The sequence below is a fragment of the Pipistrellus kuhlii genome, unplaced genomic scaffold, assembly GCF_014108245.1.
Source record: "Pipistrellus kuhlii isolate mPipKuh1 unplaced genomic scaffold, mPipKuh1.p scaffold_m20_p_69, whole genome shotgun sequence".
Taxonomy (NCBI): domain Eukaryota; kingdom Metazoa; phylum Chordata; class Mammalia; order Chiroptera; family Vespertilionidae; genus Pipistrellus; species Pipistrellus kuhlii.
In genome coordinates this window covers 208,980-235,964 of record NW_023425572.1, presented here as the reverse complement: position 1 = coordinate 235,964, position 26,985 = coordinate 208,980, and the positions used below count along the sequence as shown (strand labels likewise).

Below are 26,985 nucleotides of genomic sequence, written 5' to 3'. Positions count from 1 at the left end.
GATCAGCTGCCTCCTGCACACCCCCTACTGGGGATGTGCCCACAACCAATGTACATGCCCTTGACCGGAATTGAACCCGGGACCTTTCAGTCCGCAGACTGATGCTCTACCGCTGAGCCAAACTGGTTTCGGCCATAAAAATATATTTTTAAAAAATGTAAAGAACATGAATTATCTTACATCTTAGGTCATGATATCATCTTGGGAAATTAAGAAACATGGGTAACATTTTGACATCATCACACTTTTAAATCTTTTACCTAAGTAAACAAGGAAATAAAGAAGTGACCTCTTAATGGAGATGACTGAAAGGCTGCCTCTCGGAAGGCCTGTGAGAAGAACCCCGGGAAGTGGGGGTTCCATGTTAGCTGGCGTGCACACACCTGCTTGTAGCGGAGGGTCCGTCTCTCCAGAGTGTTGCGGACGAAGGGGGACTTCCGGGGCAGCGTGGAGCTGTCGCTGTCGCTGCGATAAAGCTGCAGAAACAAGCTGGCTCAGAGAGGCTCCCTCTGCAGGTCCGCAGCCCTCCCTGGGCCTGACCTGGACTGCTGCCTTCCTCCTCGCAGCACCAAACGCATGGCACTGTCTAGCTTCACCAAGACTCCGGTCTCAGTAAAAACAAAACCCACACAAGACTTTTTAAGTAAAACGAAAGACAAAAACCCCACAGAAAACCAGTGAGCAAGCCTCGCCCACCTCCGCCCAGCCCTCCCTTGTGGCCATCAACTGCACCTCCCGAACTCCTCTCACTGTCATCGGCCCGCTGCTGGTTTGGGCCGGATCTGGGGAAAGAGGCTTGCAGCTCGTTCCTGGGGGACAGGGGGCTTCTCTCAGGGCCCCAGCCCCATAGGCCGCCTCCAAACAGAAAAGGAGGAACGCCTCTTTTAGGGCGTTTCATCTGGCGGCAGGTTCTCTCGGGGTCAGTGTGTGACTGTGAAAGCGGGGTCCTTGCCTTCTGGCCTGTCCACTCCCACCAACGCCACATACTCAGGCAGCGCGTGCCATGTCTCCCACGACAGGACACATGTATGAGTTCAGAGCCTCTGAAAGCACGGGGGGGGGGGGGGGGGGGGGTAAACGTGTGCCCCCAAGCATGGCGCAGAGCAGGCAGGAGCCGGAAGAGGCCCCACCCCGGGGGTAAAGGGTCTCCTGCTCCATCACCTCCCGATGAGCAGGCTGGCATCTGCCCCCCAGTGTCTGCAAGAGCCTAGACCCGTGGTCGGCAAACTGCGGCTCATGAGCCACATGTGGCTCTTTGGCCTCTTGAGTGTGGCTCTTCCACAAAATACCACGGCCTGGGCGAGTCTGTGTTGAAGAGGTGGTGTTAGAAGTAGTTTAAAAAATGTGGCTCTCCAAAGAAATGTCAATCGTTGTACTGTTGGTGTTTGGCTCTGATGACGAATGAGCTTGCGGACCCTTACCCCCTCAAAGGGCCATGGGGCATTTATAACATCATTCGGGAGCCCTACAACATCTCCAACTTAAACATGAGCCTACTCTGTTTGGCCAGACATTTGGTAATCACCGCTAAGGCCTTGGCAGGGCCAGACCACGGGATTTTGCGGGCCTCACACAGCCTATGGGCCGGATGTTCCCCACCCCTGGCTTAGACTGCAGCAATGAGTTAGCCTGCCTCTGACCGCGCACGGGCGCATACGCAGCCCCGGAGGCTGGTGGGAAATGTATTAGGATCCAGAAGAAATGCGTTAGATGCGCACGGGGAAATGAAACCAGCAGGGATTCGCATGCACACAAGCATGCTGTGCATTCCTGGTATTAGCTGTGAGAACACTTATGTCGTTTAGCATAAAAAGTAAAAATTAAAACACACCCGGGTGGGGGGGTGAGGAGGGGGAGAAAACTGTTGGGCGGCAAAGAACTCGTACTTACTCTGCACACGTACTGGCTCCGCGCCCCGGGCGAGAAGGTCTGGGAGCGGACGATCGTGCCGCTGCGGACGAACGGCGAGGCGCGGGCCCTACGGCCGGGCCGCTCCTTTGGCAGGCTCACCAGCTCTTCCGGGAACAGGTCTTCCGTGTTGGTTTCCTTGTCCACCTAGACAGCAAAGTGCTTATTACAGGATGTTTCTAGAACACGGCAGTGAACTTTGCAGGCACAACCACGGCCTTGCCTTCTCTGCTTGGAGCTCTCACACTTCGCACATCCAACCCGGGATGTCTGCCATCTGCCAGCCCCTCCTCCGCTGACAAGGATCCCAATTTGCCCGTTTTCATGCAAAAAGAGTATCTGCGTCACCCGGCCCGTGTGACTCAGGGGTTGAACGTTGACCTCTGAACCAAGAGGTCATGGTTCCATTCCTGGTCAGGGCACAGGCCCAGGTGCAAGCTTGGTCCCCAGTGTGGGGCGTGCAGGAGACAGCCAATCAGTGGTTCTCTCTCGTCAATGATGTTTCTATTTCTCTCTCTCTCCCTTCCTCTCTGAAATCAATCTATATATATAAAAGTCTAAGCAACCGTTCAACCGTTCAACTGGTAGCTATAACACACACTGACCACCAGGGGCAGACACTCAATACACAGGCATGGAAACGTGGGACAGACTGATGAATCTCAGAGAGAAGGAGGGAGGGGGGAGGGTGGGAAGAGATTAACCAAAACCTTACATGCACACTAGAGGCCCGGTGCACGTGCACCAGTGGGGTCCCTCAGCCTGGCCTGCGGGGAAACTGGCACTCTGACATCCCCCGAGGAGTCCCGGATTGTGAGAGGGCACAGGCCAGGCCTAAGGGACCCTACTGGCACATGAATCTGTGCACTGGGCCTCTAGTAAAAACCTAATAAAACATTTAAAATTTTCAGCAAGTCTCTGTCCTCCTGGGCCCTGCTCTCTCCCACACCCCGTATCGGATCCAGGATGAAATCCTCTTGGCTCCATATTCAGGATTACGCATGTTCTGACCACCTGTCACCAACCCTCCATCTGGGGCTCCGTGGTCTTGCGCCCGATTAGTGCGGCAGGCGTCTCACCCACCTCCCCGATTCCATGCCCGCCCCCCTTGAATCTCCTCTCAACACCCAGGGGGTCCCGCTGAAACTGAAGCCAGACGCAGCCACCCCTCTCCTAAGACTGTACCCGAGAGACTGAACACAGGAGTTCGCCGCTGAGAAAGCAAAGGGCGGCTGAGCTGCCCCAACCTGCTCGGTAACCAAGGGAACACGGCGCATTCCTGAGCCAGGCCTTCCGTGGCGCTGGGCACGTCCACTCCCTCACAGCCCCAATTACAGAGATAAATGGTGGTGGAAAGAGGCCCCGTGCTCTACCTCCTGATAAAGGATGCAGAATAATTGCTTCCAGACCCATTCCCATGACTCCCTGACGCCCTGAGTCCACACACGTGATGCCCCTCCCTTATCTGTGCATTCCCTCCCGGGCGCTGTTCCCTGAACGTATGGAACTCCTGAAGCTGCTGACGTCGCCGTCTCTCTGCGTCCTCCGACCTATAAAAGCCCCCACTCGCTCGCCTACAGCCGGGCACAGGTTCCCAGTTCCTTGGGCTCTGCTCCCGGGCACGTCCTCAGTTGGGCCCACATAAAGAAGGCTCTTCTGAAACCTGCAAAGGTCCACGTCTTCTTTCCGCTGACAAAACAAGTGCTTGTGCATGAACCCTGAAGGCAGCGGGCTGAGGGAGAACAGCCAGACCCAATGGACACATGTCATCTGATTCCATTTACCGAACCACCCGGAACGGGCAGACCCACAGAGACGGGAAGCTCACTGGTGTTGCCGGGGCTGGGGGAGGGAGTGGGGAGTGACGCCCAGGGGTATGGAGTCTATTTGAGGTGACAAGTGTGTTGGAAGCAGACAGAGATGGCGGCCGCACAACACTGAGCACATACTTAATGCCGATTAGCTGATAGTCTCATCTTATGTGAATTTCATGTCAAGAAATGACTTTAGAAAAAAGTCAACAAAAAAACCTGAAGTCAGATCATGTCCCTGGGCTCAAACCATCCATCAGTCTCCCCTCTCAGGAAAAAAGGGAATGACCTGTCCCCTCACTTCCTGTCCTCAGCTCAGGTCCCCTCTTCAACCCCCCCCCCTCCCACCCGGCCAGGCCCGCGCCTGCACTTCCTCTACCCGACACCCTTCCCAACCTTACGCGAGGCTGCGGCCTCCGGTAAGGCCTCCGCTCAAAGACCGCCTCCTCCAGGAGGCCCCCACGGCTTCCTTTCTCCTTCATCAGAAGAAACCATACCATTTCTCCGTGTACAGTGCAGTAGTGTCAGATACACAGAGTGGCCAGATGATTACAATCTCTGAACACATAATAATCTGGCCACTCCGTGTCTATCCTATAGAATAAAAGGCTCATATGCAAATGGTCCCCTCGACCGGGAGTTCCACCAGCAGGCAGGCTGGCCAACCGCCCAGGTCCCCTCCCCCTGGTCAGGCTGGCTGGACCCACCTGAATTCATGCACCGGGCCTCTAATATACACACACACACACACTCTCTCTCTCTCTCTCTCTCTCTCTCTCTGAGTGGCCAGATTTTTATGCGTTCAGAGATGATCATCTGGCCGCTCAGTGTATATTCCCATTACTGTAAGGTGACCAGACGTCCCGCTTTTGGCGGGACAGTCCTGATTTTTAACAATTTGTCCCGCATCCCGCGGCATTTTAAAAAAGTCCCGACGCGGGACAAATTGTTAAAAATCAGGACTGTCCTGCCAAAAGCGGGACGTCTGGTCACCTTACATTACTGTGAAACTGATCTCTAGAACTTTCCATCTTCCCAAACAGAAATGCTGTCCCCACTGAACACCAAGTCCCCACTCTCCTGCCCTAACTATCGCCCCTAACCAAGCAGCACGTTCCCCACAGTCAGGGTCACTATGGTTGTCTGTCAGTCAGTCGCATCTGTCATTCTTCTGTGTCTGAACCTGTCAGCTTCCACTGCCTTGGCCCTCTCCCCACCCATTCCCTCTGCTTCACCCGCTGCCCGCTGTGTGCATGCCTCTGGGGGTTCCCTCCTGCTTACCTTCAGAGGCGGGGGCTGGCGCCTCTCGGGGTGGTAAGGCTCTGCCTGGCCCGCGCTCGGGTGTCCGTGGATGGAGTCCACGCCGCTGCAGCAGGGCTCCGGGTGCGGGGGGCTGGTCTGGGTGTAGCTGCTGCAGCCGCTGTCCACCGAGTCGGCCTGCCAGCTCCTAGAGGCAGACATGGGGACATGGCAAAAGCCCGCGGGCCGCTCACCCAGGGCAGGCCCTGCCGCCTCAGGGCGCAGGAGCTGAGGCGCCAGGACTGGCTTCTAACCATGGCAGCGGCTTTCCTATAAGAGAGCGCTGGGTCCTCCGGGGGAGACAACGCCACAGGCCATCCGTGCAGAGGCTCTGCCTTTATCACCAACTGCACCCCGGGAACATGCCAGAACCCCGGAGCCCCTCCCAGGCCCCTCCCCGCTTCCTGCCTGGCCCCAAACAGGGCGATCCCCTCAGCCACACACCGCCCTCCCTCCGTAAAAGCAGTTCCTCTCGACAGATCCAGGGAGAACTGCCGGAAGAAGCGGAGGCCCTGGAAATAGGGTGCTCTGGGTGGGGAGCCCTGGGAGGGAAGCCCAGGGAAGGATGGGACAGAAGCCAGGTCACTGGAGCTGCTGGGCATCCGGATGGCTCCTCTGAGCCGGCGCTGTACCGCGCCCAGGGCTCGGGGCAGGCGGCGGGCACAGCGGGAGCGCCAGCACGAGGTTCCGCTGGGATGAAATGCCCAGACGGGCAAACCCGCAGAGCCAGCAGAGCATCAGAGGCTGCTGGGGCTGGGGAAGGAGGGCCGCTGACTGCTAATGGTGCGGGGTTTCTTTCTGTCCCTATGCAAACTGATTGTGGCTGTCCTCAAAGCCACCGATTGTCCGCTTTAAACGGCTGGATGGTACGGGAGGTAGATTTTATCTCAATACAGCTGTTAAAAGCCTTAAAGGGACTGGACTGTATCGCTGCTGCTTCCCCGGAGCTCACCGCTCAGACCGGGCCTCGGTCTGCTCCTCCTTCCGCTCCATCTCCTCCGTGTACTCCAGCTTCACCCGCTCCTCCGCCAGCTCCCTCTCCACCGCCTGCAGCTGGGCCGTGGTTCTGGCCAGCAGCACCGTCACCGCGTCCTGGGGGGGGTGGGGGGGGGGAGAGGCAGGAGCATGTCTGAGAGCCAGCTCAGCTCGACAGTGAGGCTCTTACCCCCGGCTGGTGGCCACCCTCAGCTGCTCCCCCTGGCCACAAGTCCACCCCGTGTTGGCAGCAGGCTTCCCGTAACTGAAGGCTCACGTTTAAAAACTACCCACGTGCCATTCACCACCATGAACATGTTCGTGTTAAAAAACACCATCCTGCCCGGCCAGCGTGGCTCAGGGGTTGAGCATCAATCCATGAACCGGAAGTTCACGCGTTCGATTCCCGGTCAGGTCACAGGCCCGGATTGCAGGCTCAACCCCGGGAGGGGGGGGGGTGGGAAGGGGCACGTGTAGGAGGCAGCCGATCCATGATTCTCTCTCATCATTGGTGTTCCACTCTCTCTCCCCCTCTTCCTTCCTCTCTCTAAAAATCAATTAAAAAGACACTGTCATGAGTAGCTATGCACATGACAGTGCAGCTTCCATTTCCATGACTTCCCGGGAAGCTGCAGTTTCTGAAGCCCTCCCCAGGAACACCCGTCTCCAGCCGGGCACCAGAGCGGCTGCCCACAGCAAGGCACACGCACCGTCTTCCCGGCGGCGGCCGCCGCAGCAGTCGCGGCAGCGGCGGCGGCGGCAGCGGTGGGCACCGGCTCCCGGGCCCCGCTCTTGTCGGCCCGCTGGCTCTCCTTGGGCCGGGGCGGCTCGGGGCTGGTGAACACCTGGACGGCGTACCAGCGCAGCTGCATCTCACTCGGGCCGCTGCAGCTGGCCAGGTTAATCTGAGCGATGCCCTGCGCCGTGCGAGAAACAGAACAGGCAGTGAGTGATCTCAACTAAAACGCCAACACGAATCTTCTAGAATATCCAGGTCACCCCAATCCTGACCAGAGAGAAGGTAAAATGGTTCACTCCATTCAAAGGGCTGCAACCAATGAAAAAGGTTAGACTCAGAGGACCCTAATGGGGACAGGGACAACTCCTCCATTGCTTGTTCAGCCCAATCAGAAAGCACCGGAAGCCTGGCTGGTGTGGCTCAGTGGTTGAGCATCAACCCATGAACCAGGAGGTCATGGTTCCATGTTGTGGGCTCGATCCCCAGTAGGGGGAGTGCAGGAGGCAGCTGAGCCATGATTCTCTCTCATCATTGATGTTTCTCTCTTTCTTCCTTCCTCTCTGAAATCAACAGATTTTTTTTTTAAGAAAGCTAGAAGGGGAACAGGAGCTGAGAATGGCCGCCCTGGAGTGCTGGGTCGGGCTCAGGGTCAGCTGCTTGTGAATCAGCTGATGACCTCAGGGATCCCGGAAACCAGAGAGGTCCGGCTGACCTCTACAACCACTCATTCTGCCGCCTCGGGGCCAGGGACAAAGGGCGACATCCCGGCCGTGGACAGAGCACTCTGGCCGCGGGCCCTGAGCGGGCAGTGGTGGCCGGGCCTGACGGCAGGCTGCCGGTAAAATATAGGGCATCCAGGTGAACTGGAATTGCAAACAAGCACCATTTTTTTTTAAAAAAAAAATCAGTATGTCCCAAACCCTGTACAGAACACACCCGGACTCCAAAGGCATCTAGAGTTGATTTGAAATCCAAATTTAACCGCCCTTCCCATGTCCTTATTTGCCAGCCCTACTTAGCTCCCTCCACGGAAAACGGGGATAACGGAAAAGCTGTCAGACAGCTCTGCAGGTGTTATTTGAGAGGCTGTGTTCAGAGTACAAACCATGTGACAGCACAGCTGGTCTGCCGTCCCTCTCTGTCCTCCCAGTTACAGAGACCCTTAACAGGACAATTTCTAAGCAACCCATCATGGGAAACCAGGAGGAGGAGACAGAGAGGAAAAGAAGGGAGGGAGAGAGGGGAAGGAATGAAGGGAGGGAGAGAGTGTGACAAAGACAAAGAAAGCAGAGAGAGAGAAAAGCAGAGACAAAGAAAGGAAGGTAGACAAAGACTAAGGAAGGAAGAGAGAGTAACAAAGGACGAGGGATGAAGGGAGAATGGCAGACAAAGGAAGAAAGCATGATGGAAAAACAAAGGAAGGAGGGAGGCAAGGAAGGGAGAAGACAAGATGGGGGGGCAGGGGAGCTTGCACATGCGCAGGCCATACCAGCAGTTCTTCCTGCAGCTGCGGGTTCACTGAACACACATATAACTGAAGGGACTTCAGCGTCAGCATGCTTGAGTGCACGGGGATTCTGAACACGTCATTGAATACCAGGGGCGCCTGGAAGTCCACAGCCTTGGAGCAGTAAGTGTCTGGGGTGCCGGAGTCCAGCGACGGCAGGTAGACACGGACGTGTCTGGAAGCAGGAAAGAGAAGCACCGAGTCAGGCTTCTGAGGGCCCGACGACTCACGCAGCCACGTGTCCCCATCTTTGGACGCCCGTGGATGGAAATGCCAGGTGTTCCAGACAAAGTCCTTCTCTCAGCTCAGAGGAAGCCGGGGGAACTTACATGCCTGGGAGGTTAGGGAAAAGCCACACACGAAGAGAAAGACTTTAGCTGGGCCCGTGTGGCTCAGTGGTTGAGCGTCGAAGGAACCAGGAGGTCACAGTTGGATTCCCGGTCAGGGCAAAGGCCCGGGCTTCAGGCTCGATCCCCTGTAGGGGGCGTGCAGGAGGCAGCCAATCCATGATTCTCTCTCATCATTGATGTTTCTCTCTCTCTCTCTCCCTCTCCCTTCCTCTCTGAAATCAATAAGATTATATTTTTTTTAAAGAGAGAAAGACTTCCGAGCCAGTAGCCAGGACTTGAGAGGAGTCAGCGGAGGCTCCGCCCACCTGGCCTGGTTGGGGGGGGGGGGGGTGTCCTGCTGTGTCCCCTCAGGAAGGCTCAAACACTGGTGGCCCTCAGCCACCACCATGGGGCACCTCATCAGCTCAGAGCCGAGCGTGGCTTCGTCACCACCAGCCCAGGGACCCCGATGGACGTTTCAGGCCCAAACGCGGCCAACGAGGGGCAGTGGGCCCTGGGTTAGTGTCGCTGCGGCACAGCCAGCCCAGCACCGTGACCTTCATCCGCCTCTGGCAGCAAAGCAGACCGTTTCCAGAACGGCCAGCGGCTTTTCCGGACAGCCCCCGCTTCCCCTGTGGCCGGGCCCTTACATCTTGCAGTCCTCCTTCGCGGCCAGCCCTGCCAGGTTCCGCAGCTGCAGCACCTTCACCAGGAGGCACTCGCTGCCGCTGTCGTGCCTGGAAAGTAACAGCCGTTCCTGAGCCACACGTCCCCCCGGTGCACGAACGCCTCTGAGTGACCCCAGCGGCGGCCCCAAGGGAGGGCGATCCTGCTGCCCCCACCCGGCGGGGCATGTGCAATGGCTACAGATAGTTCCCCTGCCCTGGCTGGGGGGCTGCCCCAGCGCCCAGCACGGCCCCAGAACCAAGGACCCGGCCCCGATGTCACCGGGGCCAGCGCTGAGAAACACTCAACTGCAATGACAAGAGCGAGCACGGGGAGCCTGGGGCCTGCACCCCGCCTTGCCAGCCTGAGTGCTACTGAAATCAACTGGAAGCCAAAGGCCACGTCTGCAAACCAGCTGGGCCCTCGCTCTGGGGAGCAGGGCAGGCCTGCTGTCTGCCACACTCCCAAGAGCCCACTTGCTGGGGGCTCCCGGTGCCCCTGCGTGACGGCCCCGAGCCCCGCTGCAGAGGTGCCACCCCAGCTGTGCCTCCCGGTGCTGCTCTTCCCCGTCTCCTTCCCGCCCTGTGTCCCTCACCGGGACCGGCAGCAGCTCGGGGTATCCAGGCGGTGAGCAGCCCCTGGTGGGATCGCGAGGGTCCCCCCATCCTCCTGGCCTGAGAGTGGGGGTGAGCGGCCTGGCGACCCCCATCTCTGGTGCCGGGACGGAGCCACTGTACTCACCAGTACCCCACGTGGATCTGCGGCCCTTCCACGGCGCGCGCGTCCCCCTGGGCCGCCTCCTCGGCATCTTCGGTCCTGAGCACAAACGGAGGCACAGGTTACCGCCCAGGCACTGCCGAGTGCAGCTGGTGCAAGCCCTCTGGCCAGGGTGCTTGGTACTGAGAGCAGCTTTTATTAAACTGCGACATAAGCCCTGGCCAGTGTGGCTCAGAGGATAGAGCACCAGCCCAGGGACTGAAAGGTCCCGGGTTCGATTCCAGCCAAGGGCATGTACCTCAGTTGTAGGCTCGATCAATGCCTCTCTCTCATTTAATGTTTCTCTGTCACTACCACTACCTCTCTCCCTTCCTCTCTCTTTTTAAAAAAAAATAGATTTTATTGATTTTTTACAAAAAGGGAGAGAGAGGGAGAGAGAGCTAGAAACATCGATGGGAGAGAAACATCCACCAGATGCCTCCTGCACACTCCCCTCTGGGGATGTGCCTGCAACCAAGGTAGATGTCCTTGCCCAGAATCGAACCTGGGACCCTTCAGTCCGAAGGCCAATGCTCTATCCACTGGGCCACACCGGTTAGGGCTCCCCTCTCTCTTAAAAAGTAAATCAGTGGGAAAATATCTTAGGGTGAGGATGAACAAAACAAACACCGAGGCTCGGGATGTGGAAGGCTCCGTGCAGCTTCTCACCTTTTGGCCGGAGGCTCGAACACGCCGCTGTCAGTGGCCAGGGAGTAGTCCGACAGGCATGCCGAGACGCGGCGCCCTCGCCTCTCCAGCCGCCTGGCGCCGTCTTCCCGAAGAGTCACTGCTACAAAAGAGAGCCACCGGGGTGAGGAGGGCACGGGGGGGGGGGAGGGGGGGGACGACACACACACCATGGTGTCAAGGAAAGCACCCTCAGTGCCAGCCCAGACACAGTCACTGCATCCTAGACACGCCGTCCCTACGTGCATGTTTAAATACACTGCCAATTTGTTTTTAAATGAAAAAGCGGAGCAATCGGCTTCTTGCTACTTCTGTGACAGCTCCTTAAACTGTTGTCTCTGTCACCTCCTGGGGGCAGCGGGCATGCGATGGTGCTGGAGCCCCTTGGCATCGCACTGGAGAGACTGCCACACTCAAGGAGGACATGCACCCGGACGCGGACAGCGGCTGCCCTGGCCGGCCGGTGCGCATTTTCCACTTCCTTCTCCATGCTGTGGGTACTTTCCACATTTTATACAATAAGCAGATGCTAGCATTTCATAACCAGAAAACAACATTTTTAAAAAGTACCCAAATCAACCCTAATGAAAGGTAGTGACTTTGGAGTCAGAGGACACTGTAGGATGCGGACTCGGTCTTAGAAAACGTGCCCTTGAACCTGGCCATCATGCTGCAGTGACCTCCTCCGTCCCAGAAGCCCAGCTCTACGTCCAGGATCGAGGTCCTGGGGTTAGGACACCGTCCTGGGCAGTCTCTTTGGTCTCCTATCTATTTCCACCAGGACCACGGCATCTTCCCTCCCCCCATTTCCTCCACGGCTTCGTCCTTCCCTCTTAGCACCAAGTGCCTTTCAGCAAAACCAATTAGCCCGGCCGGCATGGCTCAGTGGTTGAGCGTCAACCTATGAACCAGGAGGTCACGGTTCAATTCCCGGTCAGAGCATTGATCCCCAGTGTGGGGCGTGCAGGAGGCAGCTGACCCATGATTCTCTCTCATCACTGATGTCTCTATTACTCTCTCCCTTCCTCTATGAAATCAACAAAAATATATTTTAAAAAAGAACAAAAATAAAAACAGGCCCATCATGTTCCTGCCGCATGAGTGAGCCTGTCCCAGGCCCGCTGGGCCTCGCTCTGCCGTGGGGACGCCTCCTGCTAACGGCGCCGGCCCTCTGCGTCCATGCTTTTCCGCATCATCTGGCTCTGGACACTGAAAACCCAGGCAGCTGTCCACCTCCAGCCCGAGGGAAATGACGGTTCACCTGGGACCATCTCCCTCTTCCACCAAAGCACTGTTCACGCGCCAACCAAATCCAACCATGGTCAACAGCACACAGAACGGGGGCCTGGTCCTTGGTCCCAGTCTCACTGCAGGCGGGAGCGCCTTCCAAAGGCTCCCCGGGGCCAGGCCAGGGGTGGCTGGAGCCACTGGCTCACACTGGAGATCAGGAATCCCAGGTCCAGCTCCCGCCGTCACCCCTGCCATCTGGAAGGACACAAAGTCCCCAGCTCTGAATTACGGATGGAACCCTCTGGTTTAATGCAAGGATCCCAGCAAACAAAAACTGCTATTTCCACTCCCAGCCCTGATCCTCGGCAGGGCTCCGGCATGGCCTTCCGTTCCTTGAGGCAGAGGTGGGGAGCCTTTTCCTGTCAAGGGCCACGGGGAGATGTGTAACATCCTTCTCGGGCCCTACAAAATCATTCCCTTCCACATGAGCCTGCTCCGGGTGGTCAGACACTGAATGAGCTCACCCCGAATGCCTTGGAGGGCCAGGCCCGATGATTTCAGGGGCCTCATACAGCCCGAGGGCCGGACGTCCCCACCCCTGCTTTAAGGGAGTAAGCTACACAATAAGCACTTCCTGGAACGCTATGGCGCAACTCAGACAAGTTTCTCTCTCGTTGCAAGGAGGGTGAAGAAGCAAAGGAAATGAAGGCATTACTCCTCAGTGACCCCAGGCTCAGCCCCTGAACCTGGAGCCACTGGGAGCAGAGCTGGCGGGAGGAAGTGCGGCGAGCAGTTGCCTGGGTGAAAGAGTGCACAGCGGACCCCTCCTGTGGGGCCAGCCCGCTGTCAGCTGCGAGGCAACAGATGCGCAGCGAGATGAGCCATGGGAGCGATGCCCGTGAGGTCAGGGATAAGCAATCTTCCAAACAGCCGTTCTCTAGATCTCACCTTTTCATCATTACAGACAGACAGACACTGAGACCTAAGGACATCAACACTGCTTGACAAAAAGAAAATGTAATGGAAATCACGCTGTGAGCAAAGCTGCCATTTAGCATATTGAAATAATGAAAGCCATTAAAAACCTGGGGAGCCCAGCTGGTGTGGCTCAGTGGTTGAGCATCGACCCATGAACCAGGAGGTCAGGGTTCAATTCCTGGTTAGGGCCAGCCAGGTCATGGGCTCGGTCCTGTGGGGGGCATGCAGGAAGCAGCCGATCAATGATTCTCATCACTGATGTTTCTCCCTCTCTCTCTCTCTCTCTCTCTCCCTCTCTCTCTTCCTCTCTCTCATTCTTCCTCTCTGAAATCAATTTTAAAAAACAAAAAATGTGTGTGTGTATACACACACACACACACACACACACACACACATATATATATATATATATATATATATGAATTGTATTTTTAAAAAATCTGGGGGAAATATATAGAAGAATAAAGACTTCAAGCTTTTAGAGAAGTACTTCCTTACACAACTTTAGCAGGCATGGCTGTCAATGCTGAAACAATAATCATGGCAATTGCTGAACTTCATGAAAGTACCACTTGAGCTGTGCCCCATGGCCACCCCGAGCACCCTGATACATGGGTTCCCCGGATGAAGACGTGCACAGCCTGACCAACAAGGTGAAGGAGTCCAAGGTCACTTACAGTGAGCGCTTCTGGCGAGTCGCATGAGGAAAAGAGATAAAAAAAGAGCACAAAGTGAACAAACTGCAGAATTGGGGCCAACAATCTTAAAACCGAGTATGAATATAATAAAAGTATCAGGGGACAGATGAGTCAAGTCAAGGAGTCCGTGGGTTTAGATTAGCAAATGCCAATAGGAAAGAAAAAATGGAAAGTATTTCAAAATGATGACACATTGGACTTCTGAAACTCAGGGAAGATAAAACTGTAGCAAAAATGTGGAAAATGTTACAGATTACAATCTGTTGCGTACTTCTCTGTACCATCTTGTTCCTTCAAACTACTTCGAAACCGAACAGAACATAGTGTATCCTCCGGCTTGCCTTGTGGGTTTGGGCAATTTTGAACTTTATCTTCCTAACATTTCATCTAACTGAAACTTGCTTGAGGTCAAACTGAGACTGTACCTAGCGAGCCTGGAGCGGAAAGTCAGAGGGAACTATGTGACCTTGGGCTTCAGAAATGAAGGGCAGGAGAACAGCACGAGTGCTAAGGTCCTCGCACAGAAGCGACAATGACTCTGGGATCGGGCATGTCCACAAGCCCAAAGGGAAGCAAGGAGTCACCCCGTGTCCTTGCCTGAAGCTGGTTACCCAGTCCAGGCCTCATTTCTAGTTTGTAAGGATCTGTCAACTGAGTGTCATGCAAGAATACACCACCAGGTGGCAGTATCTGACCACAGCATGTGCAAGAACCTTTGAGTCTAAGCTTGAAGCCTTGTAAGGTAGGCCACAAAGGGGAAAGGAAGAACTAAGAAATCAGAAATTAAGTCAGCTCTTCTCTTTCCTGCCCTGGCGTTCCCTTGACCCAGAAGGACCCCTGGGCCTTGTGCAGGTCCCTGCAAAATGAGACTGATACTGTCGTAGCTCGGCCCTTAAAGAGGAGCTGGTGTGGAGGCAGGGGCACTGAGAAAGCAAGCTTCAGCAGAAACAGATGTGCACGTCAGTCCTTGTTGTGAATTTTCTTTTGGAAATGAAAGGAGTAAACACGGGGCCCTGAACCTGTGGTTATAAAGAACAAAGCGAATGGGATCACCTGTTTACGTGAATGACAGAAACTGCATCTGGGGACAGGAGAGGTGTGTTTGCAAACACAGAGGGGAAGGTAAATGATAGATGCCAAAATGACCCCGGGCTGCTTCAGAACAGAATAGGTCGCTGGTTAAACATGTAAGAGTTAACAGAGGCTGGTATTTTATACTAGAGGCCCGGTGTACAGATTCGTGCACATGGAAAGGAAATCAATTAGAAGGTGACTGGCAGGGCGGGGCAGGGCGAGAAGGGCCAGACACACCATGGAGTCAATTTCCCATGGTCCCTCCCCGGCTGGCCGCACCTGGGGTGGTGCTGGGGCTGGAAGGGCATCTGCAGAGTGAGTGGGGTCCCTCCGGCAGGTGGAGTCCCTCGGCCTGGCCTTCAGGGATTGGGCTGAAACCAGCAGTCCCGCATCCCCCGAGGGGTCCCGGGCTGTCGCTCAGCAGCTCCTGCGTTGAATGTCTGCCCCCTGGTGGTCAGTACACATCATAGTTACCAGCCAGTTGGCCGGTCAGCTGGTTGCTTGGGCTTTTATATATATAGATGTATATATAGTAACCAGCATGGTCATGTGCAAAAAAACTCCTAGGTAGAATGGTGGTGAACGGAAGAGCCCATAAGATCACCTCATTCAAAGGCGGGGAAGCTAAGACTCAGCCTCGTCCAGGAATGTGCTCAAAGACACCTACCTGGCAAGTCCACAGGCAGGGCTCAGAAGCTAGGGTCTCTGAGCTGCCAGTCTGAGGCTGTTCCCATGACACAGCCTGGTTTGTTCTTCACATTTGATTTCTACCCTTTGCTGCTGAACTACTCATCAGTATTGTGGTTGGGACTTCTTGGCCTCAGCACTACGGCCGTCTGGGCTGGATCACTCTCTCTCCATTGGGGGGGGGGGGGGGGGGACTGCACCGCCGTGCTGAGCAGCATTCCGCCCACTGGCTGCCAGCAGCACCTCCTGCCAGAAGCTGAATTACCAGCAACTGGATGGCTGAAGCTCCCTGTGGCTACGTTTCTCGGTTTGAATTCCACCAGAGAAATGGATCTGGTAGAAATGACATGCTCACCGGCACAGCTTTTGAAATTATGCCAGTTATTTTCACTCCCACTCTCGACAGAACTACAGCCTGGAAGACTAACTACAAGGACGCAGGATGAGGAGATGAAGTCATAAAGACAAGGGGAGTAGACATTTCCCTGAGGCGGCACTCAGGCATTGTCCCACCTGGACCCGCCCCGGATGGCTGGCTGGGCCCCCGGCACCTATCTGCCTCTGAATGTGGGAGACTGTGTGGCTCTTCTCGATTCAGCACATCCTGACAACAAGGCGAACACCTGGGCAAGACTCTTTTGCCAATTTCGATGGCCTTGCCAGGACAGAGCGGGAAGCCCCACGTGACAGCAGCCTGCGCCCCTCCACGTCCTCTCAATGGTCCTGAGCTTAAAGCTGGCTGTCCTCGTGCCCTTACCCAGGATTCCTCCCCTGGGTCAGAAGCCTTCCTCCCAGGGCTGGGGAAACCCCCGGGACTTGTCCATACTTACGTGTGCCAGTGGCGATGGCTGCCACTTGGGGTCCTCGCTCGCGAGGTCCTTCCCCATCCCCAGGGAATGCATTCGGTGGCAGGGCCGCTGCGCCCTGCAAGTCTTCCTCTCCCAGAGCCACAGCCTGGGCCCGTAGTCTGTCTAGGGTGCCCAGGCCTGGCACCTCCAAACTGTCCCCCAGTGGGGCCAAGGGGGAGTCCCGAGAGGGTGGGAGGAAGGGCGTGTCTAGGGGAGAGCTCGGGGGAGACAGGGAGGACAGGGAGGAGCGGGAGGACAGGGACGCCAGGGACTGGGGCGTGTCCAGGGAGCGCCTCTGCTTTTGGAAGCCAGGGGGAACCTGGGGTTCGGAGAAGGGGGCGTCCCGTCCCAGTGAGTCGAAGGGGATCAGATCAAAGCGCAGAAGCTGGCTGCACTCGGCGGCGTCCGGCTTGTCGTACTGGGGCAGGCCGTAGATGTCGGTGAAGCTGATGGAGCTCAAGGAGCCCCGGCTGGAGGCCAGCGAGCCGCGGCTGGAGGCCAGGGACCCCCGGCTGCTCCCGGAAGACACCGTCAGGGTGCTGGCGGACAGGCTGAAACGAGAGCGCCTGCACCCTTAGGAAAGTCTGCTCCGAGGGAACAGGGCCTGCCTTGTTCTGCCGTGGACCACAGCGTGACCTTTAACACCTGCGCACAGCCCGGGGTGGGGGAGGCGGGGAGGGAGACCCTGCGGGGATATGCCCTGTCTCCTCGGGGGTCGGCGGGAGTCAAGCCTGGGTTCCAGGTCCAGCTGCAAGGCGGGCTAGCAGAGTCCACGTGGCCAGCTCACGCTCTCTCCTGGGGGCTGTGACGGAACAGTTCCTACCTCCTGGCATTCTCTCGAGGAATAACAGAAAAGCACACACAGAAAGCCTTCCCATCGCCTTCCCAACATAGCGAGGACTTGGAAACCAGACCTATGATTGAGCTTCCAGGTCATATTTTAAATACCCATAACCAAAAAAAATAACCATAACCATTTTTTTAAAAAAAGCTAAAATAACAAGGGCCGTGTGCATGTTTGTAAGATGGACATACACATCCCTAAAGCTGGGAATTACAAAACCCTTGGAGATACTCGACTTCAGACTTGTTATTCTGCAGCCAAGTTCGGTCCTATGCCTTGAATCATGTATTAGCAGCTCCTCTTAAAAATACAGTGTACCCACTTTTCCGTCTGTGTTTACACCCTTTCCGGTTTTAAGTTCTGGAGGAGAAAACCAAGCTGAAAGGAACTGTGAAGTTCACGGACATATCATAACATGGCATTCATAACATGGCAGTGAAGGATAGCTTTCTCTTTTAAAGGTGCCCACCTTCAACATGCTAATGAAGTGTAGCTTCCTCTTTTAAAGGCACCTACCTTTTTAACTTGCTAATGAAGTGCAGCTTTCTCTGTTCAAGGCGCCTACCTTTTTAACTGGGACTGCAGATAGGATGCTAAGCGAGTAGCTTCTTCCAGCTGCATGAGTAGGCAATTTCTTTTCTCCTGAAGTAGAATCCTGTAGGTAAGAGGACAGTCCATTGGTGGATTTCAAAGACAGCGAGTACATTTTCCTCACTAGAAATTCAACTATAAATTCCCCGCAGTGATTTCAGTTCGAATGGCTCAATCCTTTCAACACGTCTAAGTCAGAAATGCCCAAGTACGGAGACTGCTCCTGTCTGGCTAGAAATACACAGCCGGAGCTCTGACCAGTGCCCAATGCCCTGCAGAAGCTCGATGGCTGGTGGGCGGTGGACAGAGAGGAGGCACACATCCCCTCCACCTTCTCTGCTTGGGGAGGAGGTGGTCCTGGCAGTAGCTGCCCCAACCAAGAGCCTGGCTGTGCAAACTGGTTCTTTACTGGCACCGGGCCTGCGCCGCACGGTGAGGCCAGCCCACCTCTCGGTGGCGCCCTGCACGGAGGTGGCCCGCGCGCGCTGGATCTCCTCCTCCAGGCGCCGCCGCTCCTCCTCCAGGCGGGCCGCGTCCTCCGCCGGCCGGCTCTGCTGCACGATGAGCTGCAGCTCCTGCAGCAGTGCCTCCTTCTCCTTGATGAGCTGCAGCCGGTCGCGGTCGGCCTCGGCCATGCCGGGCCACGACTCGTTCTCGAGCTGCGCCAGCTGCTGCTGGATATTTGAGACTCTGCAAGAAACGGAAACGGAGAAATCCACGAACTTACGAACTGTCTTCACACGTTGTCGGCACCAGGCCCTGATGTGAAAAACTCACTCCGCTGAGTAAACACTGGCCGGTCGCACGGAGTGACCCTGAGTCACAGGAATGAGGAATCTGGGAGCGGTGTGTAGGACAGTGACGTGGGGTCCTTGGCATCATCTCCCTGCTCTGGCACCTCGGCTCGTGTCAAAGAACTGACAGGAGGCTGCAGTGCTCCCCACACCCCTGTGCTCTGTGGTTTCGGACTAGGGTTTCCTGGGTGGCCCTGTCCCAGAGCAGGAGGCAGCTGGCTCTTCCCCGCCCGCCCCCATCGCCACCCGCTGAGACCACTGGACACAGGGGCGGGCCTTCCAGCTCCTGCCTGCGCAGCAGTGCCTAATGCCCACACCTGCCTTCAGAAAGCACAGGATTCGTGTGCCCATCAGGCTTCTGAGGGACAAGGTGGGGCAATCTGCGTTGGAACAAGCCCTCCGGGTGCCTGCGATGCCCGCTTACGTTTGGCACCTTCTGCTTTCTGGCGGCCTGGCTGGTCTGGAGGATGTTCGCTGGCCTTAGTGCTTGCAGGGGCCTGCGTTCCACACCGATGTGACCATCCTCACCAAAATGGGAATGGGGCATGCTCCCGAGACTCCCAGCTCCCGTGCCCGGGGCCTGTGTCACTATTCAAAGCTGGCATCCTGGCTGCTGGATGCAGACTTCAGGATCCTTCTCAACCCTGTGCTCCCTTCAGGTACCGCCCATCGACGTGCTGGCCAGCCTTGCACCAAGCAGGGCTCCTCCTGAACTAGACATATTCCATTTGAGTCAGCTCCAGGTCAGCGGCCATGCTTAAGGATTCCCATTGCTGAGAGTGGCAGAAGCAAGCCTAGATAATCCTACTCTTTCCCAGAAGACTTCAAGGAACACCACCATCAGAAAAGAGAACGAGGCAGAAAAGGGGAATTATATGAGGGAGGAGAGGCAAAGAGCAAATCTCAAAAGGTCTGCCCACTGTGGGCGACGCACAAGTAGGACCGCGGCCCAACCTCAGCACGGCCCCGTAAGCTTGCACAGCTGGCGAGAAAGACACGCAGAGACACACGCTGAGGGACGACCCGGGAGCAGAAACAGAATCTGGATGGCGCTGACTTCCTGCAGCACATCTGGAAAAGCTGTCTGGGCTGTGCCGAACACCAGGCCAGCATGTCTGCGCTAAAGGATCGTGCTTTGCAAAAACGAGTTCCATCTCACAATGATGCGAATGACTGCGTGTCCAGCGCAGAGCCGTGCGGGAGGCCAGCAGAATACTGGCATCTGCTGCATTTCTCTCCCCTCATCCATGCTCTGGATGCAGCCGCTGGGACCTGCTCTCAGCCAGGTCAGGAGGCACATGTGTCTGTCTGTCCGCCCTGGAAGCCAAGAGCTCTAGAAGGATTCCTTCGATGATCCCTGTACACTCGCCAAGAGCCGGACAAGACGGCTTTGCCCTACAAACAATCTGCCTTGTCTACTGCGCTGCTGGCCCGGAGGCGGACGGCCCCGGGAGCAGTGAGGGTGGCAGGGGGACTGGAGGGGACAGACCTGCCTGCCCGGGGCCAAGCGCGGCTGCGCAGCCCCGATGGCCCTGCCCAGCGGCCAGGCAGCTGGCCCGGGTCGGAACCCTCCTGCGAGCGCAGCATCCAGTTCTGGGTAACGCAGCACAGACTTTCCAGAAAGCCTCTTCTGAAAACCGCTTCAGTGAAATTAAATACATGGAGGCAAAGTGAGGTCATGATGAAAGTTTACAAAAAGGAAACTTCTCCAAGTTCATTTTTAAAGAGAACCGAGCGCAGCTTAACATTGGCGAGGATTTTTTTTCTCCCTGTAAGTCAACTGTGTTCTTACGGATTCCCGCTTTGGACAGGTGATACAGCCTATGGCCTGCGCATCGCCTCTCACAGTGCCTCTAAAACTTTAAATCCGGGTCCCTATGCTCACAGCAGAGGAGAGAGGGGAGGCAATCCTCAGTCAAGCATTCCGTTTCCTATTGGTTATGCGGCTCCAAGTTCATGAACAGGTCTAACGTGGACACAAGTGAAATAGGACTCACTTTTCCTCTCCTAATTTCGGCCCGAGTACCTTTTCGGTTATCCCCGGCACCAGGAAACCATGACTGGAAACGGCGTTTAGGCCGCAGATGCTACTCAGACCCTCACCATTCACAGGAAAACCTTAAATGGGATTTGCATTTTTCCAAGGAAAAAAAAATGCACTTTCTGTATTGCACAGCTGGGAGGCACCCTGACATGTCCAGAGTAACCTCCCACATCTGGAGCTCCTGAGCACACTGCTGCTTTTAGAGAGAAGCGGCGGTCCAGGCAGGCCTCGGTCCCACGCGATCGTGATGTGACATGACGGAGCGCCATCAGCCCGGCCTCGGCCATCAGATGTCAATCACAGCCACGGACCTGAGGCTCCTTAAGTTGACCCTCCTCCGTTTCCTTTTGGTAAATATCCATTTAAATGAAGAGCAAGCATTCCAGAAAATCTCACCTGAGATCTAAATGAACAATGAGAATACTTGAGCCTATTGAACTAAATATCGACAAGCCAGTTCCTCTCGGCTCAACTCTCTAGTCTACACTGGGAAGGCCAGAGCCTGATCTAGAATGTGCGATAAGGATAGCCCAGCATCCTCCCTGCCCTCTCGTCTTTGCCATTTGATTGACAGATCCTCAGAGCCACGTCTTTAAAGGGAAAGCAGGCCTCCTTCTCGGCCTGAATGGAGAGGAGGGAGCTACAGCGTGAGGGACGCCTGCCTTTGTTTCTCACAGCCAAGCTCCACCCCCCAAACCCAGAGACACAGTCACTTGAGAAATGAAGAAAAATCCCAGCGACTGATCCAATTCCCCTGGAATCCTAACACCACACTCACTCCTGACAACGGACGAACAGCAGGAACCATCCTGGCAACAGGCACTAAGACAGCGAAGCTGGATGGGCCGAATGTTTTGTTCCTATCGGGACTGCGCGTGTTTCTATGGCAACAGCTACAGTTTGTGCACAGTTCTGGAACAAGTGCTCTTAGGTTAAAAATAAGGAGCCGTCTGCGTCATCCACATTGCTTCCAGAGGACCTGCTCTTCCAAGCTGGCCTCGACGAATTCCAACATTTCTACTCAATAAATTTTAACCAACATCCCTATAATAAGGCCCAAGGCAGCGCTCCTGAAGGGGAAGGACGAGGCACTTAGACACATCTCACGTGACCGGAGTGGAAAACACAAAACTAGTCATGACACGGGTGGTTTGGTCTGGAGAAGTCTCTAGAAATAATACTACCATCTGCAATTATGAGTTCCACTTCCACTAACATCCTTTCAGTTCAAATACATATGAAACCCCTTGTTGTCCACAACGCCATAAATTAAAAAAAAAATTTTTTGAATTGATTTCAGAGAGGAAGGGAGAGGGAGAGAGAGAGAAACATCAGTGATGAGAAAAAATCATGGATCTGCTGCCTCCTACACACCCCCTACCGGGGGTCGAGCCCAAAACTCAGGCATGTGCCCTTGATTAGGATCGAACCTGAGACCCTTCAGTCTGCAGGCTGATGCTCTACCCACTGAGCCAAACCGGCTAGGGCTGGTGACATCTTTTCAAACTTTCAATACACATGTCTCTAGACCCAGACATCATCGCAAGGTTGGCCTGTTAACAGACGGATCTGCTTGTGAAAGGGGAAAACGGCAACCATTGAGCTGCCTGTCAGGGAGGATGCTTATAACGCCACAGAGGCTGTGCGGCACGCTCCCTACGTCTTAGCTCATTCCAATGTCTGCGTGGAAGCCCTCAAGGCCCGCACCAGCCACCAACAGGGGAAGGCGGGTGCAACAGGCGCAAGGGGTGTGTCTCTTTTGATGGTGCCTTTGACAAAAGCAGTGTATGCATGTACAATGTATGTGATAAAAATAAGAAAAGTGCACGTGCATATGTGCATGTATATGTAAACACGAATGTGCTGTGTGTGTTCAAGCATGCACATACACCCTGGGGTGTGTTCGTGCATGTGTTTGTGTGCACACCCACCCATACACAACCAGGGTATCCCTGCTCCGTATTTCCATTAGTTGTGAAGGAATTGAACAGGTTAAAGGCCTCACGTGATCGCACCACACAAGAATACATTTCTCCAAAACACCAGGAGCAGGCAGGTGCCGAGCGGAAGTACGATCTCTCAGGTTCCCAGCAGTATCTCTATAGGGGGAGCTACGGGGTCACCCACACAGGCCAGCTGCAGGAAATCACATGGGGGTGGCCCCGCTAAGATGCGCAATCCTGCAGCACAGAGCAGGGGTGCTCAGCCTGGGCCCGGCGCCATGCGGGGAGACCATCCTCGGTGTGGGGCGTCCTGTGCAGCGTGGGGCGGGGAACAGCATCCCTGGGGGCTGCGCACCGCAGCCAAGATGTACCGCCCCCGTGCTCCGCACCCCTGCTTGTCAAATGCTGCCAGTGCGGCCCAAAAGGCCTTTCTGAGCAGCCCCTGCTGCCCACAAAGGTGGGAATGCTGCTGGGGACAAGCCCGGCCGGTGCGGCTCAGTGGCTGAGCACTGACCTAGGAACCAGGAGGTCACGGTTCAATTCCTGCTCAGGGCATAGCCCCGGGTTGAGGGCTCCATCCCCAGTAGGGGGCGTGCAGGGGGCATCCATGATTCTCTCTCATGGATGTTTCTCTCTCTCCCCCTCTCCTTCCCCTCTGAAATCAATAAAATATACATTTTAGAGAAAAGACAGCTGGGACAGGAGCCCGCTCCAGAGCAGTGCCTTTGGCCAGGTCCCTGCGATCCCGAAACCCTGCTCTTGGCGGACAGACACCGAGGAAGGGCGGCGTCCTCCGGAGTTCTTCTCCCAAACGCTCAGCTTTTTACCCAAAGCGCCGTCTCCGCATGCCATCTCTGGCAAACAAAGATGCCACTTGCTGTTTGGTAAATGTCACAGCAAAACACGTAACAATCATGCTCCTGAGTGCAGCAGCCACCATGTTTCTGCGTCTGCACAGCACAGCACATTCCGCACCCACGTGCGGCTCCAGCGGGACGGGGGCGGCAGGCGGGCGCTCGGAGGGCCGGTCCCCTGGCCAAGCCCCGCAGCTCGGAGGAGGGCCGAGCCGCCACGGGCAATCGGGGCGCCCAGGTCAGCCTGCGGCCGCCCCGGCTTGGCCACGCTCCACGCAGGAAGGGGGAGCCCCCCACCAACACCTCGGGGAGCGCCCGGAAGACGGGGAGCGCGGGCGAGCACCCGGGCAGCAAACAAAGGCCCGTGTCAGCCCAGCCGGCCTCCAGCGGGGGTCAGATGATCCGCTTTTGTTGCTATTTTTGCATTTTGTAAAAAGGCAACAAAGCGCGTTTGCAGACATCATGAATGATACAGTATACGGAGCAGGCCCAACCCCAACGCCGGGCTTCCGGAGAGGACCTGCACCCCACAGGCACGCCACTCCTCTCCCGCCCCCCAAGATAACGGTTCTTATGCAACAAGAGGAAACTTTACAAAGATACGCTTTAGAGCTTTTCCGAAGCACATGTTTCGAAAATATTTGGTTTTAAGACTTTTCAGAATGAAGAGAGAGAGAGATTCTAAAATGAGGACATGCCAGCTAGGGCAGGGTCAGCATTGGAAGCAGGGACCCTGCAGGGGTGTGGTGACACCCTAAATCCCGTGCTGAAGGCGACTACACACAGCCTCTCCATTCTGCCCGTGCCCCTGCCCCCAGGGTGAAGGCTGGGAGGAAAGACGACCTTGGAAATTCACTAACAAGGTCAAGCCTCAATGTGCAGGAACAGGTGTTACACGACTCAGGTGAACAGCAGCGCCTGTGTCCCTTCTCTCCGTCCCATTGAGCTGGGTGGGTCCTGCTAGCACCTGGGGACCTGATCCTTACTGAGCCGCTTTCAGCCCCAATGTGCGACTTCTCCCATTAACCTATAGCAGTGGTCGGCAAACTCATTCGTCACCAGAGCCAAATATCAACAGGACAACGATTGAAATGTCTTTGGAGAGCCACATTTTTTTAAACGTAAACTTCTTCTAACGCCACTTCTTCAACATAGACTCGCCCAGGCCGTGGTATTTTGTGGAAGAGCCACCCTCAAGGGGCCAAAGAGGGTCAGAAGCCACATATTAAGAGATAAAAGCATTTTGCTTAACCTGGGCTGAGGGGCTGCTGCTCAGGTGAAAGGAGGGATGAGGAAAAGGAAGGGGGAGGGAGGAGAGGGTGGGAGGGAGGCAGAAAGGTCTGAACTACCCGAGAGGACCTGAAAAAGTCTGTATTTTTACTAAAGCATATCTTCGTACCTATTGGCAATGTGGAGAATTTCACCGTTTTAAATGCACGTGAACTCTGGTCTACGTATTCAGAAGCCACACATAAATGAAGATATTTCACTCTGTCAGCCTCTGCTTTCCAGGTAAGCGGGCGGTCCCCGTGGGAATGCTTCTGGGGGGAAGGGGGCAGCGGGCGGGATGGGCAGAGGGCCTACCTCTTCCTGGCCTCCTCGTACTGCCAGTTCAGCCGCACGCGGTCCACAAGTCTGGTTTTATCGTCGAAGACAAACTGCCAAGGCGGGGGGGGGGGGGGGGGGAGAAGCATATTAGAGACATGTTTTTAAAATAGACAATTCATTTCAACTTTCAACGACAAAGGCTATCTTGATTCATCTTTCAGTTCCCATTTCCCAAAGGCCTGGAAGGAAATACCTCGAACCCCAGCCAGCAGCCACCATGCACAGGAGCTGGGAGAGGGAGGGGGAGGGGGCTGGGAGACTTGCTTTCCCAACGCTGGTGACCATTTTTTAAACAATGAAAGCGTATTCAACTGTTGTGTGATTCTAAACAGCAGCTTGGTTTTAAAAGAAATAAGGGCCGGGACCGGTTTGGCTCAGTGGATAGAGCGTCGGCCTGCGGACTGAAGGGTCCCGGGTTCGATTCCGGTCAAGAGCATGTACCTTGGTTTCGGGCACATCCCCAATGGGGGTGTGCAAGAGGCAGCTGGTCGATGTTTCTCTCTCATCAACGTTTCTAACTCTCTGTCCCTCTCAATTCCTCTCTGTGTAAAATCAATAAAATATATTTTTTTTAAAAAAGAAAAAAAGAAAAGAAATACGGGACAACTTAAAAACTGATACAAAGGCAAAACATTCAGCTCATATGGGGCAGTATATTCTCTCTTTTACTTATTTCTTTTATTTGGATTCTTTATTGTTTAACATACTGCGTATGTCTCCTTCTCCCATTATTCTCTCATTTCTTAACAAACACGAATGATGTTCTCCTAGGAGGTCACCAGAGCTAAGGTGACAGACAGCTGTGTGGCGCAGGGACCAGGACCGGATGTTCCATGGCCGAGACTGCGCACCGCCTTAGGAGTCAGACCTGAAATGCTAAGCTCTGCCGACCACGGGCTGCGCCTAAGGATCCCCCACGGATTGCACTGAAGGAGTAAAGCCCTGAGCGGAAGGGAAGAGCGATTGGTGGGGAGGTGACTAGCTGCTTGGTGACGTCTCCTTTGTCCCGGAAACACACGACTTGGTTTCAATAAATCTCCTCCATCTGCAGCCCTGACCTATTCCAGGGGTCCTCAAACTTTTTAAAGTGGGGGCCAGATCACGGTCCCTCAGGGAGCTGGAGGGCCGGACTATATGAACTACTAATTCCTACTGTAACACCTCGGCTGCGCTCACTGCCCAAAAAACCTGGCGGGCCAGATCAGACTCCTCTGCGGGCCACATGTGGCCTGCGGGCCGTAGTTTGAAGACCCCTGTTAGACCATAGAGCAGTGGTCCTCCACCTTCCCAGTGCCACGGCCCTTTAATGCAGCTCCTCATGTTGTGGTGACCCCAACCATAACATTACTTTCGTTGCTACTTCATAACTGTAATGTTGCTACTGTTATGAATCGACCCACAGGTTGAGAACCGCTAGCAGGGTCACCTAAGACCATCGGAAAACAGAGATTTACATCACGATTCATAACAGTAGCAAAATGACAGTTATGAAGTAGCAACGAAAATAATTTTTATGGCTGGGGGTCACCGCAACATGAGGAACTATATTAAAGGGCTGCGGCATTGGGAAGGTGGAGAACCACTGCCATATAGTATGGCCATTACGCTTTTTCTTTAATAACCTCATGTCAACAAATACTTGAAAGTATTCTACTTGAGTGATTAGTGATGAAGGGATCGATACACATCATGTAAGTGCAGTTCAAACCTGCGTTGTTCAAGGGCAAACTGCACTTTTCTGTAACAACACGAGGTAGCGGAAAGCACAGGCATTAGCGATCAGAGATGTTGATTCAAACTCATGCTCGCCTCTCCCTGGCTGCATGGCCTCGGATAACCTGGCACCTCGATCTCCTCTCCCGTCACAGGGGAGGAAAGCAACCACTTACATGGAGATAAGGGCCAGGAAGCTGCCAACCCAGGCAGCCAGTCACCGCCTCAGTGGCCGCACCGGGTCAGCGCAACAGCATGGCCAGCCTCTCCCGACCCCTGAGCGCCACCAGAGAGCCTTCCACCTGCCCGCTTCCCCAGCCCAGCTCAGAGCCTCTCCTAATTCCGACCTCACAATAAGCAGCACCGAACTATTCCCGGAATCCGGAGCCTTGCACTTCTTTC

General features: G+C 55.3%; 1 protein-coding gene across 1 annotated transcript in view; it reads right to left on the bottom strand.

Moving 5' to 3' along the window:
• Window positions 1-26,985, bottom strand: part of WWC3 (WWC family member 3) — a 104,228-nt gene that overhangs the window by 5,395 nt on the left and 71,848 nt on the right. Inside the window, 13 exon segments of the mRNA XM_036420475.2 lie at window positions 384-476; window positions 1,891-2,055; window positions 5,001-5,166; window positions 5,971-6,110; window positions 6,704-6,910; window positions 8,222-8,414; window positions 9,219-9,305; window positions 9,976-10,050; window positions 10,660-10,780; window positions 16,175-16,743; window positions 17,602-17,691; window positions 18,075-18,317; window positions 24,847-24,920. Coding sequence (XP_036276368.2) covers window positions 384-476; window positions 1,891-2,055; window positions 5,001-5,166; window positions 5,971-6,110; window positions 6,704-6,910; window positions 8,222-8,414; window positions 9,219-9,305; window positions 9,976-10,050; window positions 10,660-10,780; window positions 16,175-16,743; window positions 17,602-17,691; window positions 18,075-18,317; window positions 24,847-24,920 — 2,223 coding nt within the window.